Genomic DNA, 21,288 nt, shown 5'->3' with positions numbered 1-21,288 from the left:
TTCTAAAGTTTGCAGTTGGAATAAAATATATTAATATTACTCTATGTTTAAAGGTATGTCAATAAAAATGCAGCAAACCTGGTACAATTAGTGTCTGCATAAGGCACAAGAAAAAACTCAAGAAACAGAATTGTCAGGAGTTTTCCAACAGAATATAGCTCAAATTTCAGATGCTTATATTTAGATGCCTATATGTAGACAGATACCCGCATGCAGCTGTGTGCTTTGCTAAACTCCCATTCTTATTAATTAGTTGCCTACTGGATTTTATAAGCAGTTCAGATCTTTACGATACCCATGGAGTGACTGGGGCGTTCTAGGATCCATTGCCTGTATGGACTAGGGACACATTTCATCAACTTAAACATAAATACATAGTACAGCTAATACCATTATAGCTGCTTCAGTGCATCCTACTGGGCTTCCAAATTCCAGTCCAGAAGAGTGAGAAGGAAGCCTGAGAAGAAACCTCTTGAAGGAAATTTGTTGTATCTGCAAGTACTGTACACATTTGCTTAATATACAAAGGCATCTGAAATGATGTGTGAGAAACTAAATTGCACTTCAGATTTCCCTTGGATACGTGAGAATTCAAACCTCTAGCTCACATGCTTGATGGGTTGGCTTACTTGCAAACTCACTTGTTCCCAATCAATAAAGTTTTGAATAAGTCTGATATTTTGCCTCTACCATATGAGTCTACTTGCTTAAGAGGAAGAAAATCTCAACCACAAAAATGCCCCAGAAAAATAATAAGTAAAACCTGTCATTTTTTTAAATAAAAAAATAATAATAAATACATGTCTTTTCTTTAGAAATATCAGATTAATAGCTCTTCATTTTAAAGCAGTACTAAAGCTGTTTAACAACATGTTTTAAAAATTCTGAAGATTCACATACAAACTGGTATCTATAACTGTTAAATTATAGGGAGCACCACTGACTTCAAATCTAACAATAGTCAAACAATAAGTTTGCTCCCGTTTCCTAATACATTCACTGCCTATTCACAGAGTCTATTGGAGAAGTGTGTAAACGGGGCCTTTCAGGTTCCCCGTCCAACTTCTAATGCTGCAAATAAAGGGTCAGACCAAAGAGAAAACAGGGTCCAAATAGTTGAAAGAACTTATTCAGGGAGAAAGGAAGCTACAGACAAGTAATTCTTTTCTTCAAGCATTTGTCTCTACATATACAATTCTAAGCAGTACCCACTCATAATTACTTGTCTTCAATGTTCCTAATTAAGCAAAAATTGAAGTCCAGTTATCCCAAATGCAACATCATTCTTTGACAACTCTCAAAGTACAAAACACTTATTGAAAATTCTGTGATGCTCCAGTTGACAGCTCTATAAGTGTCAACTATTGGTACACAGAAGAATCAGTCATTATTTGCACTCCAGAGGAGTGGGCCCAAACTGACAATTCAACAGTATTCTTTTACACTCTATTACCTTGAATGAAACTGACAGTCTTTTGAATTTTCAGCCATGGGCAAAAAGAGGCAAGGCCATGTCCATATCAAAAAGGCAACTCATCTTCAATAATGAAGAGGTATTCCTGCTGAGGTAGCATGATGTTTAGTGAAGACAGGTCAATTAGCTTCCTCAGAAGTCATTGTGACCAAAATATTCTGGGCAAATGGTCTATACCTAAAACCAATTCATCAGAAGTTGTAGATTCTGCAGATGGAGGTATTTTGTCAGTCTGTCCTTGAGAAGATGCCTGAAAAAGTCAAATTATTTTTGGCTCTAACACTGAAAGACATACAGTAATATACAGCTCTCTGGTGCACTTTCTAAAATTTTGCTGTGTTGCCAAGGATTGTAATTTCTATGCTATTTCCTGAGGGGCAGCTCTAAACCAAACAGTATTTTCATCCTGAGAGTATCTTGTTTTTTACAACAGGCATGCAGTTAAGGCATATGGAGGCACTTTATTCAGGGAAAAGCTTAGAGCAAACCTTTCAGTTCACCTGTCCGTGTGGTTAGATACTTCCTTCCCTACTTCATCCCTTAAGAACTGCAGCTGAATATAGTCTACCACGTTAATTTTCAAGGGACTTTCAGGTCTGAAAGTATATTCCATCTGGAATGCTTTAAACTCCCTGTTGCCACATGGTGGGCAGGTACAATACTTGGCTTTGTATGTTTATCTCCAAGGTGGACACACACTGATAGGAAGATAGGTAGACAGACAATATTTTTGGTAGGGAAGAACTTTGCATGGATGATGATAAGAGTTCACCTAGAAGGGCAAAATTTTGAATGTTTTTCTGTATGAGAAAGTAGACCAATGAGATGAGATATATTCTGCTAAGTGAGAAGTTACAACTTGAAATTTTAATCCCGATTTTCCTCTGATTCTAAACAGTGGTGTCTATCAAGTTACAGAATGCATTTTCTGAGGATTACACAGTCAGTAAATCAAACTTCTATTCTTCCCAGCTGAACACAAGGCAGAATATACCTGGTGATTTTCTAGTGGAAAATGCTAGCCGTATCTCAGTAGCTCAGAGAAGCTTTTCCTCACATAGACAAGATTATCATTTCTAAATAGGTGGCTAAGTATCATCTTATGTCACATCTTGAGAATAAGAAAACTGCAGCAAGACTTCCTACTTCATTTTTCTCACTCTTACTGCAAGTTGTAGAAAAGACTAGTGATAATGCAGATTTAGTTAGATTTTATTTGCCAATATTAAACCAGATACAGATTTGGTTTTGGTATAGACCCTGCTGATGTTCATCAATTATTTCCCCTTGCTAATGAGAAAATGTTTTTAACAATGACTTTGAGATGTATTGTCTGTACAGTTGTACCTTTGCACATTTACATGAATCTTAAACATGTATTATCAGTCTTTGCATTTAGACAAGGTAAGCTTTGCTCGTATTAGATAATCAGTTATGGAAAGTATCTCATTAGCACTGAATGGCCAAGAATCAGCAAGTGCTAACTAAAATACCACAGACCATATGATCCCCCATTCTTATATTAGATGAAAAAGAAAGATGAAACGTTATTATCTGACAACCTATAAACAGTGAGAGTAATGTTACTGATGAGAACTTTGACGTGAAAATGCTTCTTTTAGGATAGGCATAAAGCATCTGCAGGTTTCCACAGGAATAAGCAACACTCATTTTTCAGGAACTTAATTGGAAAAGGAAGAATAGCAACTTTGTCGTACCTCTTGCACTTTGTACCTCTTCTCTGTTCTAACTGAGAAATAATAAGATCACATCTGCCACTAGAACTGAACAGAAGAACGGTTTTCTTCCATTAGTTAAACTGCCTGCCCAAGGAACAGTGATGGTAGATGATGATTAGAGAGTGGAAGCATTCATTTGATTCTACAGGAAGATTGAGGAAGAACTGGGCAACTCGCATCTTTTTTGTTGCTGTTGTGGTCTTAAATACATCAAAATGGGTTGTGACAGAAGAACAGTATTTCCTGCATCCATGACTTCAACAACTAAAGTATTTAGACTTCTTCAGTTGCTGCCACAAGTACATAAGGTACCAGGATGCATTTTCTTGAGCACAGGTATAAGATATTAAACTACCTTTACTTTAACAAAACCATAAACTCAGTATTATTCTTGGCTATAGCAATATTCTCAAACTAGGATCACCAATCTTGCCTTGAACCAAGAATATTTAAGTACTCTTTCCATAATTTTGGATGATCTTCAAAAAAGTTCAGAATTAGAACAGCCTTTGCTTTCAGCAAATAAAAAAGAGAGAGCTTTCACTAAAATGCAAAAATTATCATACTAAGGCTTCTTATATATTCAGCCTTCAAGTAACAGAAATGTTAGTCAATTCAAAATTGAAAAGATCAGTTGTTAGTGTCAAACTGAACTGCCACAAAGCAGACTACATATATCATGTAGATAATCAAGGCAAGTATGCCAAGTAACTGACAACTGCAAACTTCTGTCTCATTAAAACGCTGTCAAATGAACCACCAGGTCAATGTCATTGTTAAAAAAGTTTACAACTTGTTCACACGAGGAGCCTTGATTTTTCTGGTCTTAAACAACAACAACAAATCTAGCCACCATTTGTAAAGTCAGAAAAAGAAAAAACCTTTTTAGAATTGAAGTGTTCAAATGCAGACTTAAATAAAATGTGAACTTTCATCAGAAATTTCCATGTCCACAAAAGATACAGTAAATGAAACAGCGAAATCTTACCTATTTTCAGGAACCTTAGAGTAACACTCCAATAAATCCAAATTAACGTATTTAACTAAAGTATTGCAATTGTAACATTTAGAGTAAATTCTCAGTTTCTCACAGCAAATGGAGGTACAGCACAAGCATAAGAAGCTATAACTAGTAGAAAAGTACTTGTTTAACATCTGAAGGGCAGTCCTAGAAAAATAAGTGTTACTACACAATTAACAAATCAGTTGAAGTTTTCTGCACCAATTCAGTTATCTCATCAGCAGTATCATACCAATGGTAAGCATCACAGGAAAAAGTCCCTTGGAGACCCAGGAGTAGGACTCAACAATCCTTGTGGGTCCCTTCCAACTCGGGATATTCTATGATCCTAAATAAATATGAATGCACTAATATTTATAAAAAAGATCTAACTACTTAGAGATAACAGCTATTACTGCTTCTCAAAGGGGTTGCTTACCAACAACTGCTAACAAGAGACTGTAATTTCTGAAACCTAGTCAAAAATGTTAATCTAAAATAGCAACTATCAACTCATCTTAAATAGCAAGTATCAGCTCATCTTTAGTTTATCCTGCAAGACATGTTTATAGGTTTACAGAGGCCTTTATACATTTATTTAATTTTTTAAAATGTAGAAGTGGGGACTAGGGTAAAATGTGAAGTACATAGGATTAACTTACTTTATTTGAAGCAGCAGGTAAATTAAGGCGCTGCTTGTAAGGTAGTTTTCATGCCCTTTTTGAACGATATAGGAAAGTGAGTCATAGCTCTTTTCTTCCTTATTAAATCTACACACGTGAATATATGGAACTCCGCAAAGCAAGAATCACATTTGGAAACTTAGCACTCAAAACAAAATGCTGTTATTTCATGACTGAATCCCTACAAAGCTCAAAGAATGGTCAGAGAAATACTATACACTATTAAACTTTAGGCATCTCATGTAAGTGGTGTGATTCACCTTCTGGAAGTTCTCAAAACCATTACATGCTCTGTAGAAAATACAGGCTCTTATATTTTCTGAAGTTGGATATAATCCCCTACAACAGGAAAATATCATTTTCCATGATCTAAAGCATTTCTCCCCACTAGATCAAAGTATTTTAAAAGTTTTACTGATATTAACATTCATGTCAAAGAAAGAAAGATGCTCAATTAATAAAAAGAGAAACTGAACTACCAGTATTCAACATTAAAACTAATTTCTGTGTTGTTGATGTGTTGTTGGTTTTGTTTTTTTTTTTTAATTCTTTTACTGATTATATTTCTGATTAAAATTTTCTTAGTGTATACTATTATATATGAATTTCTTCCATGTTTATTATACTAACACAATACCAATGAGAGTAATAGAAAATGATCAAATTTTTCATTTCTTCAGGTTGATCAAATACGAGGTTTTTTGTTTTTTTTTTTTTACTTATATCTCAACACAATATCAAAGTACACAAGCAAGTCAAGAAGGAAAAACCAAAGTAAAAAAAAAAAAGAACAGGTGCATGGAGACAAATGTTACGTTGTCCTGAAACTGACGTGCCCAAGCTTGCACTTGCACTCCTGGCCCAAGTACCTACTGCCTACTGTCTGCAGGATGCTAAAACATGGAGCAAAAATCATACTCAACAGGAACTTAGTAACTGAACATCATTCACCTTGAAGTTTAGATGAAACAGTGATTCCAGAGGAAAAGAGAAATATATAAGATCATATATGTAAAATTAATATTGAAGAACTGCAAAGACACTTTCAAAAATACCAAAGGTAGAGACCCAATACTACATGAACCCAGTGTTCAGTCTGGTAAATGCAGACACAAGAGCCTTGAAATATTGGAAGGAAACTTGTTTTACAGTCTATAATTTCCTTCTGCAGCCCTACTAAAACTGGGGCTTTAAGCTCCCTCTCCTCTTCCTCCTTTTTTGCTTTTTCCTCCTCTTCTTGCTTTTTTATTATTAATATTTATCTAAGTTTTAGCTGATATTGACAGAAGTGAGATATTATTTCTGCACTTGAATGCATGATTCATGCTTTATTTTAAAAGGCAGTATAAGTTTACTTCCTAAAGATTTGTGTAAACGTAAGTCAAATTAACCTGCAACACCCCAACACTTGTCAAAATTGAATCTTCCCATGATGCATTTTAAAAGATTATATTTTTAAAAACATTACAAAATTTGACCCTCATTTGAAACGATCCCTCCTACTTCCTCCCCCACCCCAAAATAGGAAAATATGTAAGTTTATTTTTGCTTGTTGCAAAGACTATTTGTGCAAAAAGATTTCTTACTTGCAGCTGAACTGAGTTATCCTGAAGTCCTTCCACAATAGGAGAGAATCTATCAACATTCTTTTCCTCTGCTGCTGCTGTTATAGCTTCCAAAATTTTTTCAAGGCTATAAGAAAATAAAAGCATTTTACTTAGAAGAGGTTATATAACCTTGTTCATTTGTTATCTGAAGAGTCGTGCTGCCAAAAAATTCACCTGTTTCAGTATCTCAAGTACAAATGTAGGAGTTTTAAGCATTATTTGTTTCCTTTGGAGACATTTGTAAGTGAAAAATGACTTACTGGATTACATTGGTTAAGATACCTGAAAAGCAATGCTAAAAATCTTCCAGAAAAAAAATGGCTACATAACTACTTTCCATCGAACCAGTTCATTCACATGACAAAAAGTCTTATTGATATGACCATAACAAAAATTACAGATAAAGGTATTTTCAACAATGACAGCATAGTACAGATATTACTTTCAAACATAAGTTGAAAAATTCAGCATTTCATTTAGGTGCAATTATAATTTTGGATATCCTAAAATCACTTAACTATTTCTGGCTAAACACAGTACTTACATGCTTTCTTCTCCAACAATGCACATTGCAGAAAGGAGTTTAACTATATCAGTCATCATACTAGTTTGCTTGGGATCAATTGCTTTGATCAGCAACAAAAGGCTCCTCTCTTCTCCCAGAATTCTTTCCAATCCATACTAAACAACAGAAAAATGGTTGTAAGAAGAGCTGGAGGGAAACCAAGTGACAATACTGAATACCAAGCAAAATGTAACAGCTCCCTCAAGTAAGTATTTCAAATGACATTTAAACCCTTCAAATAATTAAAAAAATAAATGAGGAAAAGGTGCAAAACAAGTCAGTCATTCTGTAATAAGAACAAACATCAGCATCATAAGTTTACACTATTATCAGAGTATATTTCTGTAGAGGAGAAGTAGCAGAATGATCTTCAAGACACAGCTGACAAATAAGTTGCTTCTCCAAACTGCACAGGCTTACCTATATTGATCATTTACATCATCTGATTGAACAGCAGTAATTCAAATTTCCAGATTAATGAAAATCCCATACCTTATTGTTCATGAAGGCTCTCAAACATTGTATAACCTTATGCTGACTCCTCTTCACAACTTTGTCCTGGCTGAATAAATTTAAAAAAAAAATTGTAATTAAATGCTGATTATGTATTAAGAAAAGCTGATAATTTTATAGAAAGACATCCTTACTGTTTTGTCTCAACCAGTCTTTCCAAAACGTCCAACAGCAGCCCCAGACCTTCTCGGCCAAAGTTTTCAACCCAGCTACAGGGAAAGACAGACATTAAAATGATTGATACTTCAAAGACTAATTACAATAAATGAAAATTTTCAGAATAAATAAAAGCAGTATAACTGGATCATTTTAAGATCAACTCTTTACTGAACTGAGGATCAAGATACATTGCATTCACCCATTGACCCAATTACATTAAAAAAAAATGACAATATCCATTAATTTTTTTAATTTTATTTTAAAACGAACAGTTATACTGTCTTTGGTAGAGAATTGTAATTATTGAAGATCTTGCAAAAGAAGAAAAACAACAATTTCTATGACTCAATGTTCTAGCACCTCCCAGAAAAGTTAGAATATAACCAGAAAAGGCAGAGAAGGAGGTAAATACCTAAAGGAATTGCAGAAATGGCTGCCTGAGATATTAATCTATATGAATACTTCCAAGAGAACACTACAACAGGTAATTTGCTCTTGTCAAAGCTATCTTTGGTGGGGTTAAACCTGGGCAAGTTGTTTCTACACCTGACAACTGCTTCACATTCCCATTTACTATTGGTCAAAACCTCTCTTCTCTGTAGAGAAGTACTTCTCTACAAAGTCCTTCTCCTCAGTGGCTGACAGCAGTACTGCAACCATCCCTTTGACAGTAACTGTTGATCTTGCTGAAGCAATAACGTTTGATCAATTACCTAACCCTACGTTTCATGGACAACACTATTATTTACAGTCATAGCAGTAGGCATATTCTGCTCTTTGCACTTCATTGTCATTTAAGGGAAGGTGATACGTGAAGACTCATCTCTTTCCATAATTGGCAGGAAATACTTCCTGACACATTGTCAACTTTCCATACTACTGCCATAAGGCAAGTCCTTGGATCTCTTATTACTGTCTTTGGCCAACAAGACGAAGTTATTTCATAATGGATCTCTCTTGCATACTCTTTCCGTTTCCACTTTTAAACTACCATACTACTTTTAACTATTAACTGGTTAGAAAAACATCTCTATCTAGAACATATATAGCTAGCAAGACACAGATGCAATACTTTTCACCATCCCCATCATCAAAACACATATTCTGTTGGGGGCGTTGTAACAATAGTCTCTCTGAATTCTTTACATTATTACTTTTAAACAGTTTAAGCTAAGGAAATCCCTTGTCATGTACTTAAAAAAAAAAGTAAAAAGGGAGCAATCCATGTGTAATGTCAGAAGTTCAACATCATAAAGAGGTTGATCAGAATTAGTCAAAAAATTATCATGTTCACTTTACTTGCAGTATAGCCTCTCCATTGTTTTATTTGTTTTGTCTATTTACACACACACCGTAAAAATTATTGATTATTGGCTAAAATTTAAGTATTATTACAGTAATTAATTATTATAGTTTCACTTTTTAATAATAACTGGAATAATGAAATACTTCTATAATACTGGGATCTTAGCAATAACAAATAACAAGCCATTCTGTTGGAAATAGCACAAGGTAGATGCAGCAGCTCTTTTGAAATACCAAATACTTCCAATCCCATCACAGGAAGGGATTAAAATGTTCTTTGCATCTGCTAGACACAGAACTGCAATGCACTTAAAATTATAGATAGAACCAGATGAGATGCTTTTATATGTTCTTCGTATACACCTAAATATATATGAAAATAGTTTTTTTCCTTCCCAGATTGGTGTTTTGTTCTAAACACACTTGATGGCAAACAACCATCAAGTATTTTGAGTATAACTGGCCATATCTGATCTAAAAATGATCCTCCTAGCTGTTTCTGAGCACATTTTGCATTAGAATTGTGAACAGCCATTTTGTCATATGTCCAGCGGTTGAGAACACTGAGAATGATTTAGTGCATAAAATACTGCTGCATTATTATTGTCCTTTCCTCTGCTTCCACAACAGCAGAACAAAGATTACTTGCACCATCCACAGCCAACACAGCTTTTCGTTAGTCTAACAAAATACCAAGCTATCAGTGCCCCATTCTCAAATTATTTAAGAAAAGTTCTCTTAATGAAAATATCCAAATTTGTTGCAACTGTTGTTCAAAAGGAAAAGCAACAATTGTAGATAACTAGTTATCTGTACTAATATGTTATTTGTAATACTATTTAGCTGTAGTACAGCTAGATCTCCGAATTACTTTTTACCAACTGTGTTGGGACCTATGAGGTAATAACATCCTATTTATTTACCTGAAGAACAGTGATCAAGATCAGTGGATACATTTCGCTCTTGAGGCTTTCTTTTTTTAGTGATGGGAAACAAACACTATTTTTTGCACTAAGCCATAGATTTCAATATTTTTTTTTCAAAGTACCAGGATCAAACTATTTAACAATACCATTTGATTCTGATTTTCTCTGTGAGCTAAAAATATGCTTTCCAAAAACAATTAATTGAAAACAATGTTGTGGAACCTGATCTTAATTATCAACTGGAATGTCAAGAAGAGTTAAATTGATTAAAATAAAATATTTGGAAGAAGATTTTTTTTTAAAGTATATATTGTCAAAAAGATTACAGCTGTGTAATGTGAATTACAGCTGTGTAAATGTGAATATCTGTACCCAATAAACATCAACGTTCATGGGGTTACTCATTATGTTCTAATGTTACTCATTAGAAAGCATGTGCATGTCCTTTAAAAACGTTGAGCCTGCAAGTGTTTATTATGGAGAACAGTGCACTGCCATTACATTTCTGCTGTTTTTTAAGAAAGTCCTAATGAACAGCTTTTTGTTTTTGTTTGGTTGGTTGGTTGGTTGGTTTTTGTTTGTTGTTTTTTTTGTTTGTTTTTCTTAAGACTATTTAAAATGCTCTGTTTAAGTTTAGTGAGGTCTATCTTAACAGTCTTTTTTGCCACCAGTCTATATATCGGAAGACTGTTTCAGAACCCCTATGTTCTTGTGGTTGGGATCCTTTATTTGATTTGTAGACTAAAACGTGTTCATGGACAAGCAGTATACATTTTTTTGCAACACTGATGCCTACTGCTGTTTTTACAAGCCACTGTCACTCTCCTTCCAATTCAGACCTATTCTTAGGCCATATATCCTTTATATCATTAAATTCCTAATGAGTTCTACTCCAACACAAGCATCATATGTTCTTTCATATAGGAGGATTAACTTTTCTCTTGGTGTGTGGGAAAAGTGCAGCAAAGGGGATGACACTCAAAAAAATGAAGTGATCCAGTTGTATCAAGAACAGAGAGGAAAGACTGCTCTAAACTTAAGAGCACATACTTCTTATAATTTGCGTTTCTATTCCAGACACATTACTTCTGCAGTTAACAACCAAGGTTTTCTTTGTTAAATCAACACAACTGTAAGTAAGAGGTGCCCTAAGCTGTTGTTTGTTTTGAAATTAAGAAGGGAATGAAACACTATATCAAAAAGTAGTTTCACGTTCATGGAAGAAGTGCAGAATCTACTGTAAGACCGTCTCTCAGAAGAACTCAGGTTGATTCAAAGCATATTTCTTCCATGTGGACCATTATATATTCTGAACAAGACAACCCAATCCAAAACCTAATGAATAGAAGGAAAGAAGCAAGTGCCCATATGGAGGACAACACATCAACAACTCTGCCAAGCGAGCTGCAGAAGGACGAAAATTGTCTAATCCTCTTAATCACATACCATCATAAGCATCCCCAGCAGTTCATTTGTATTATTTTACACTAAAACAAAAACACTTCACAAAATCATGCGTTCAAACAGTGGCTTAAATAGATGATCTAAAGCAAAAAGCTATAAATTAGAGTAAAATTGTGTAAATTATAGAGTATAATAGAATAGAATAAAATAGTATAAATGTGTGTGTATATTATACATATATTATGTGTATATGTATATATATATAAAAAATGTGTGTGTATATATATATGCATGAACCTATGTTTTTTGGCTAAAAAACTTACACAAAGGTGCCTATCTCTCATTATTGATCACCCTGACAAAGTAAATTACAAGATTAAAGAATTGAGAACATTCCAAAAAGAAAAATGAAGAAAACTTTTTACTATTTAGCACAAGAAAACTGATCTGCTCTGATCTGTACTTGTTTCACATTCTCTTAGAATTACTTTGTACAGATCAGTGACGTCTACTTAAAAACAGACCTGCAGAAGATATATAATCAATGCAGAAAAAGAAAAAAGGTATAATCATTCATTAATACATACACATTCATTAACTGGAAAACCTTGAAACATGCACATCTACAGAGCCATTAATTTTAATCCATGAAGAAATAAAAATGTGATCAACCTTTGCAAAATTTGTTAATGATGTTCAAATTCTGTATTACCTGACAGGATTACTAGTCAAGGACACACGAAGTGATTCTAAGCAAGTGACTAGTCTTTCATCTGTTGACCCAGATTTTAATTCCTGCATAAACTCTTGGGGTGAAATCTTCCGACGGTTCTTGAGACTTCCCTGAAACACAAAAAATGCATTCATTTTTTATTTGGTACACTTGAATAGATTACTAACAGCTAACCTTTGGTTTCACTCCTTAAAATAATAGGAAAAATATTTTAGCCCTAAATCAGTAAGTATTTGTTGTCCATCTACTATGTATGCTGAATGCTGACTACGTTTTTGCCAATTTATGATCAAGTTTATGACCAGTAGTCAAAAGCAGCAGACAACAAATGTATGCATCATGCATACTTGGTGAAATACAGTTTTTGTAATGCATGGATTCTGTTTATGCATTGCAAACAATTTTCAATTCTCAACAGAAGAAAAAAAGATTCTGAGTTGATCACAGGGCAAGTGTCCAGAGAGGTCACTGCATCCATATAAGAATACAGATGGAAGAACTTGAGCACCAGAAGAGTCTTCAGGATATTACTGTGGTAACTTGAGGAAAAAAAAAAAAAAAGGACTTTTTAATAAACACTGAAGTTCTAAACATAAATCCCAGCTCTTCACTAGTTGCATTTGCCATCTGTACAAATGCAGTGCAATACAAATATGACTTGATGCCATAACATAATGACTTCAAGAAGAGAATTTACTCTGCATTTGGGTTTGGATTTTGCCTTGCTTTTGGGGTTTTGGTCTTTTTTGGTGGGTGGGGGAGGCAAATGGGAACATGGAGAGCTAGCAGATAAAAAACAAAATGCAATGGCAAGTTACTGCAGCACTACATAAGCAGTTTAGCTTTGTGAAAGCCAAATATTTCCTATTCTAAGCAATACAGGTTGAAAGACTGACTGATTCACCATTGCATCTGTGGTGTCAAATGTTGCTTAAAGTAAGTTCATGATATTAATGACTTGTCTGGAGGATATAGAATATCCAACGTTTCAAAGAAAACAACAGTTATACTGAACCAATGAAGCCCTACAATTTGCAATTAAAACTGCAAATCTAAGAGGCATTGACCCTATTCTTAAGAGCATTCCCTCCCCTCCTCCCAACTTTTTTTTCTAAATTAGCAGCAAAGACAAAATTTGTAGACACTGGAAAATAAGTTTACTCCACATAATTCCTACCTATGACATAATGATAGATATATTTCTTAGAAAAAATAACTAAATTCAAAAAAAAAAACATCAACAGCAACAAATAAAAAATGGTACACAACCTATACCAGTTTGATCTGCTGGAAGGACTCCCTTTTCTGGGAGCAGAGGAACATTTCTGTGTGAAATACACACTGTTCTGTGATATGGCATTAAAGAGAGTTACTTGATAATACTTGATTATATAATAAACCTGACTTGGCCTAAATCAGAAAATGAAGAGAATTATTGCAGTGCAATAATAACTTGAAATTATCCACCATAAAAAGTGAGACGGTCTCATTATGTCATACAGAGCCTCATATAGAAGATATTTTCTTATTTTGGTAGATCCTCAAGAAGCGCTGAAAGCTATCATTTCCTGCTCCTGGAAGCAAAACATCACAAAAAAGTTTCTGGAAGAGGTGAAATCAAAAATTGGGAAGACTAGTTTACAGACCAGACAGATGTACTGTTGTGCTGACATTCAGAAGGCTCTCAACAGGCAGGAGAAATAGGCAGAGAGGGATCTCATGGAGTTCCACATAACGAAATGTACCTGGGGAATAACAGTGCCCAGGAGGTCCTGGTGGATAACTAGCTGACCACAGGGGAAGAGCATCACTAGCTGGTCTAGGGAGGTCATCCTTCCCCCCTGGTCAGAACTGGTGAGACACATCTGGAACGCTGCGTCCAGTTCTGGGGCTCTCAGTACAAGACAGACTGGGACACACTGGAGTGACTGCAGCAAAGGGTCATGAAGATAGTAAAGGGACAGGATCCTCTTAAGTATGAGAAGAGGATGAGAGAGCTAGAATTGTTTAGCCCCAAAAAGAGAAGGCTACGGGTAATATTATGAATGCGTGTGAATATTATGAAGTATTTGACTGGAGAGAGTAAAGCAGGAAACTTGCCAAGGATGCCCAGTGAAAGGACAGAAGGCAGAAACTGGAATACAGAAAATTGTAAAGACATAAAGACCACTTTTTTTTTTTTTTTTTAATATAGTGTGAGGGTGGTCTAGCACTGAATAGGTTGCCCTGGCAAACTGTACAGTCTCCACTCTTAGAAACAGTAAAAAATGAACTATACAAGGGGTTGGACAAGACAAACTCTAGAGGTCTCTTCATCATTCTATTTTGTTTCTGTGATAATGGAACATTGAAGGCTATACTACTACTCTGCTCCAACTATATTTCCTCAGACTTATAAAAATGGATGTTCCCAATGCCAAAAAAAAAGAGTACAGTAAGGAATCTCCATGAAAAATAGCAAGTCATTTTATTTTGGTATACCATATGTAATAAATGGAATGTCAGTCCAAACATTCCTCTGAATTGACAGAGATCCATAACTGCTCAAACACGAGGGTCAATTCCAATAAATGTCCACCACAAAAAAGTACATGAGGTGACTGGAGAGCGTTAGAATCAGAAATCGAGGGAACCCAGAGAAGAATAATCCATAATAGAAAATGTTCCCACAAACAAAAAGACTCAATGTTTTAAATTTTCTTTCATGTTCTGTGGTTAGTTCATAGCTACATAATATTCAGGTTAAAAAGTTGCTAAAGAAAGGAAATTTACTTGAACCTCTTCAGATATTCTCCAGATCCAAGAGTTATCAGTGTGCATTAGTAATGCCAGAAACTAAACACCTTAAAAAGCCACCTAGTTGGCAAATTTATTCCATAAACTAGAATGCTTCCAAAATCACCCTCCTCGCCAAGATGGTGTAATAACTTCTTTCCGTCAGGCAAGAAAGCCCAGCTCCCCTATAGCTTCGACACAGCTATATTTAAAGAAGAAGGAAGAAGTAACTGGAGAAAATCTTGAAGCCAAATGTAGAAGATCTCAAAAAAAAAAAAATCATACGGTTAAGAACTGAGTAACAGACTTGGTAAAACATGAAAGGTAAAAGCAATTACACCATAAGTTGCACAAAACACTACAAATTAACTGCCTAAGGGGTATCACTGACAAGGGTTGCTGTCTGATTATTCAACAGCTTGTATACAGAGCACATCCTGTTACAATACATGCCCAACCATTTTAAGAATAGACAGTGTATATCCCTGAGGCACAGTCTGTGGAATTTCAGATATAGCTGTGATATAAGGGGGAAATTTAAGTCACATGTGTGGTGTAACGGTGGGTCAGGGCTATGCTTGTGTGCATATGCAGCACATACAGTTCCCTGGATCTCCCCAGCTAGTCTCTGAGAAGATGAGATAACGGACTGACTACAGACAAGATGGCCAACCGCACTCCTAGCAGCCATCACAACAAAGTATTTGACTAAATGTTGCAGGAGCTCTCCAGGTGGGAATTTCAAAAAGTTCCAGAAATTCTCCTGGCAGCTCCTGCTGTGCATAGACTAATTGATAGGCACTGCTTGTATGCCTAAGCATATGGATTAACATCCTGGGTGGTGAATCTGTCATTTCCAGTGACATCCCCCAGCAGTTCTTGCTGTAAAATTGACCAAGTTGGATATAGCTAAGACATTTATAAATAGGCAGTAAAATTGCTTTCTTTCAATGCAGAAATGGTCATATAGGACAGTCATATGAACAGGTCATAAAGTTAAGATAATTAGAAGATGTTTTGGAAGTAATTTGGAAGTAAGAACTACACATGAGGAGGTCACAGGGAAAAAAAGGCCCAGCCAGACTAAAAAAATTTACTGGAATGACAATTCAGGGAGTCTCATCTGACCTATCCAAAGACATCATCCCAAGCAATGGAGACTCGCATCAGCACCTGGCCATCCTGTTTCAGATTCACTACTCCACCTGAACACTACCCTCTGCAAAAGATGCCAGTAACCCTGCAAGTGTGTGCACAACATATCCACAGTACCAAGCACCACTTATCATTCATAGTTGTACCACACAGCTCTGCAACATAATAAGAATATGATACATCTGCCGCTGCTCAAGTAAAATGAGAACTGTAGTTGGTATCAATTGTGAAACTGATTATATTAGCTATATTTCTGCATGGGAAAAGCTGCTTAAGTTCAAAATGCTCGAGTTAACTGAGAAACAGGAAATATCTTGAGGCATCAGTGCCTCTAGAAATTTAATTGCTCAACTGAAGAACAACTGGTCTGTGAGCAGATGCAGTATGAAGTCAGCATTAATTAATTCAGTTACAACATTACAAGGGAGTAAGCTGCACAACAAAAATGAAATCTTGTGAAGAAAACTCACTTTAAAAACCCAGTCTGTGTGTGTTTAACATACAGAGCAGCCAAACTTAAGGCAGGTTAACATTATGCTGCTTTTATTTCCACTTGAGTATTAACACCATAACATGGAAATTGTTTTTTAAACTTTTCTGGGATGGAACATCTTTTCATGTGTTTATATAGCACTTTAAAATGTGACACCATCTCTGACCTCAGATAATCATAGTACATACAAACAACTACAAAAACACTGAAAATACACTGGGGACTACAATCTCAACAACAGACAGAACCACACCACATTTGGTAGATGAGAACACACAGCCTGTAAACACAACTGCTGTCCCCTCTTTTGACTGCTTCCTGATAAATAAGACATGACACCATAACAGACAAATTTCATTCAAGACTTTCAAGCCCTGATGGTTTAAGCAGTATGATATATATCTCTCAGGTGATAACGTTTTTAAAGGAAGAAATAAGGCTTCATCTAAACACCGTACTTTACAAGAAAACAAAAATGTACTGGCAGAATACTCTGAAGTACTTGTGCAGAATTATTCCAAGCATGCAATTTATATTATTGTTCAAATTTTCAGTAAGTACTACTAGTACCTCATACAATGAGGTCATTCATTGTTAACAATTCTTCTCCAGGAGCCTCTTAAAATGTTATACAGACTGATGAACACAGCATGCTTACAGACATACAGAAGCATACAGTCAGCTAACCGTTTAAGAAGTTTCTAAGCAAAGTGGAGTCAACTGAATGAGCACTGGACTATGCATGTCAATAGAACTCTGGTTATTTACAAGTAACTTTCTGAGTCCTGAAGTGATGGATTCATTTTAGACATCTCATGCACAAGTGGAGGTAGCTCACAGTTTTCTATACGTAAATAAGCACCTGAGCATAGCCTTGCCTAACCCAGCATAATCTCTACATACATCAGCAACAGACCCAGGTTTTGAGAATACTGGAAAAAGAGTTCTTCACTTCTGAGAAAGCCTGATGCTGAAGTCAATGATGTTCTTAATGTTAACAGTCTTTGTAATAACGACTGCTTTAAATGAAACCTGGTAAGAGCTCTGTAGAGGGGTTGTAAATAAGTATTTTTGTCCCAACATAAGATAGCTTGGCATCTATCTCCTTAAAGTTTAAGAAATATGAACTACCAAAGGATATTACTATGGTGTTACTCATAGGAAGAGAGACGTGAGATAGGATTAGTTATGCATAATATTCAGGAGTCTATTTAGCACTTCAGCTCTTCTGAAAAAGTTTGACACCACTTTCGTCAAGTCAAGGTACACTGAAAGTTTGCAAAGTGCCAAGGGCATGCAGCGCATTATTCTTTCCAGACGGAGAAGGCACCTGGAGAGTACAATACTGCTGAGGACTGAAAGAGAACACTGGAAACAAAGAGTTCACAAGGGGGGTGGGTGGGAATATGGGAGTTTCCCATCGCAGCAGCTCCAGCACTAAGCTGAATTCACTTGAAGCACTACTGTATCAAACAGCTATATCTGTGCCTCACAAAAACACCTCCTCCCACTTACTGGGTGGCTGAATTATTAGGTTACTATCTAAACCTACTATTATGTTACTTTTTAGACCAAACAATTTAACTCTTAGAATGAGTGTGGAGTCTTGGGGTATCAAGAACATATAAGCTTGGCATGTTGTTTTGGGCTGAGAAACACCAAGAGTGTTGTAAGACTGGCCTAAGTTTCCTGATTTCCCATGAAACATCTAAAAAAGAAAAATAGGCTAACCTTCATAATCTTCTGGTACAAAGGAATTTTTATGCTCCAGAAGGACTGGTGTCTCATCTTAAAAAATCTCCAGACAGCTTGGTCCTACACTAGTTATCTTTCATTGCAGCTTGCAAAATTACAAGATAATACCCTTTAAAAATGTTTTTGTCTGAGGAACAAGTTAGTCGGAAGAAAGTAATACGCACACATAGGTTTTTCTCTCCCATAGTAAATAATGTAAACGCTAAGTCATGTTTAATGTACTTGGGCAAAATTTACTTACAGACTTTGAAGCAGTGCTAAGATACTGCATCACCATTTCTTTTTTGGTATTAAAATCCTTTTCTCTCAACGGCACTTTCTTGTCTTCATTTAAATTCATATCTTCCTAGAATGGGAGGGAAAAAAAAAAAGAAACTTTAAATGACACCAAACAATACAGTTGTTTAACTATAAAAGACTGCTTTTAAAAAAAAAAGACAGAAATATGAACTTGAGCAACTGAAAGTCATTACAAAAACAACTAAGTTAGATGTTATTAAAGCCATCAAAAAGTTTATCTATCTTCCCCAGCAGCTCAGATTAAAAAAAAGAAAAAAGGCAACTGTGCCAGGATAAAAAAGTGCATCATGACCATTACCACCATAACCTCTTCTTCAAAATCACTTACAATTTCATACACATTGAACTACCGAAAGAAGTCATTTAACACTTGCTAAAAATGTACTTAAACCTGTCTCTTTAAAAAGATCTTTCTAAAGACATCAATTCTATATTTTTTTTTCCCCTCAGTTCCCAAATACGTAATGCTGGGCAATGGAATCTGCTTTGCCGTTAAAGTAGTTCACAGAATAATATTCACCTTTTAAATACGTGAGGACCAAATTCTTGATGATTTGATCACAAAAAAAAACATCAAAACCACTGTCACATTTCATGCCAGCATAAACCCCCCAGGGCCAAAAAGCGCAGAAGCAGAACCATATTGAAAGCCACTGAGCAGCTCTTCGGTGACATGACTGATGCAGGGAATTGTAGTGTTGTAGCCTAGGAATGCTCTGATCATTGTAATCAGTTCTACATTTGTGAGATTGGACATCTCCTATCAAGCTGAAGGTAAAAAGGGCATTTAGAAACAATTTATACGCGCACACACGTACGTGCACATACAGCATTATTATGGTCAACCAAGCTTAGCAAGAATTACTGCAGTTACTTTCAGCTGAGACTCATGAGACAAAACCCCACCATCTTTGGCAGGAACAGTGCTACAAAAACAGTGGGCAACAATCTCGATATCAAAGTTCATCTCACCTAGTCAGAAATCTAAGACAAAAAGCAATCAAATTCATTACCTCAGAATTTTAGGAAAGCAAGCTAAAGACCAACATAAAGACCACCGAAAGTTATGTTTCCTTGTCTTTTCCCAGTTTTCATATTGAATAGGATAGAATCAAATGTTTCTAGAAAGATTTAGAGGTTTGTATAAATCTGAGCTGTGAGAAGATACTGCAGAAAATGCTGGACCCTGTAAGCTGAACATCTTCAAAGTACAATCAAGGCAATTTCATGTGGATTCTCTCTTTTTTTCCTCCACAAATATTACCACTTCCTTTCCCGAAGGACTAGAAAAAAGTTCCTCACTTCAGTATAATATGCATTTAAAAAATATCTTTGCTTTTACCTGTAGTGCCAAATAAGCACAGGATGCATGTTGTAAAAAGTTCTTTCACTCAAAAAAATTATAATAGTACAGTCTTTTGCCTCCTTAGCAACTAGTTTACATATTAGTGCTGCTTCCTACATCTGAAAATTAATGCAAAAATCTTAGCCTAAACAAGCTGCAAGAAAGGCCACACGTGCTTCCATCTTTCCTCACGGCTGTTCTGTTTTCCAAAATACTCTATCTCCTTGATCAAAAAATCATAGAGAAACTATTTGCTTACACCCTGATCAAAATTCCAGCAGTACAAAAGGACACACACTCCTGAGTATTATTTCTTCACATCGATAGTCACATCTTCTCTGCATAGTTAGTTATGAAACTCTCACCAATTCATCTTTTTTTTTTCCTTCTTGTTAATATCTTTCCTATCCATTTCACGTGGTATAAGAACTCCCTTGAGGATAACTCAAATGTTCTTAAATCATTTATTTTCTTATTTACCTGGATCTGGAAGAAATAGCTAAGCACTGTGTTTGTCCTCCTGACAAACACAATCCATGAAAGAATGTGACAACTGCCTAATGTAGTACCTATGTACTGAATGTTGCCTCTTAGTAAACCAAATGGTGGAGGCATTAGCCTGAAAAGGAATACTGCATTTTCTAGTTTTTCTTGGATCAAAGTAAAACAATAAACCAGTATGATTTACTTAATGATGGGAAAGTTGGAGTTATCCAAAACCTCTGCACTGATATTCAAGTATTCAAAAAAATAAAAAAATAAAAATAATCAGGCTTAAGTATGCGTATATTAAAAATATCGCTGGGATAACATTTGAGACTCATACGTGTTGGGACAAAACAAAGTAGAAAAAAAAGTTTTGTGTATACAACATTTGGAAAGAAAAGAGGATAGTTATTTAAAGTTACTTGTCTGTACTAAAGCTTTCAAAGTCACTGCAGCTCTTTTTTTTTTTTTTAGGACAAAAAAGTGCACATAATCAACCACAAAAACTAGTGTCTTCAGTACATTAAAATCAAAGTCAACTTCTTCAGTAATCACCTGCTCAAAGGAAAAGCATGTGAATTCCTATGTTAAAATTCTTGTCTTAAATGGTAATTTGGAAACCTAAATTTTAAGCTTTTAGCAGTTAATTACATAACTAGCCAGGACTTTTACAATTCATCAGTGAGTTCAGACATTAATATATGGTTTTAGATTTGGGGACTTCTAAAAGGCATTTAAAATAAGAACAGATAAGGAAGATGCTCCTACTTTACAGGCTTTGAAAGAATTTTTGTTTATGAAAAAATATTTAAAGAAATGATACATTTAAATTCTCATCAACTGCACGAAAATATTCATGCCTTATCTACAA

General features: G+C 35.4%; 1 protein-coding gene across 1 annotated transcript in view; it reads right to left on the bottom strand.

Annotated features, from left to right (window-relative positions):
• DIAPH3 (diaphanous related formin 3) overlaps window positions 1–21,288 on the bottom strand; it is a 238,784-nt gene that overhangs the window by 195,562 nt on the left and 21,934 nt on the right. Inside the window, 6 exon segments of the mRNA XM_040540797.1 lie at window positions 6,483–6,588; window positions 7,048–7,184; window positions 7,561–7,630; window positions 7,716–7,790; window positions 12,088–12,218; window positions 18,528–18,632. Of these exon segments, the coding sequence (XP_040396731.1) occupies window positions 6,483–6,588; window positions 7,048–7,184; window positions 7,561–7,630; window positions 7,716–7,790; window positions 12,088–12,218; window positions 18,528–18,632 (624 nt within the window).

Source organism: Cygnus olor, chromosome 1 (genome assembly GCF_009769625.2).
Source record: "Cygnus olor isolate bCygOlo1 chromosome 1, bCygOlo1.pri.v2, whole genome shotgun sequence".
Taxonomy (NCBI): domain Eukaryota; kingdom Metazoa; phylum Chordata; class Aves; order Anseriformes; family Anatidae; genus Cygnus; species Cygnus olor.
Note: the sequence above shows the minus strand (reverse complement) of the source record. Positions and strands in the feature narration are given on the sequence as shown.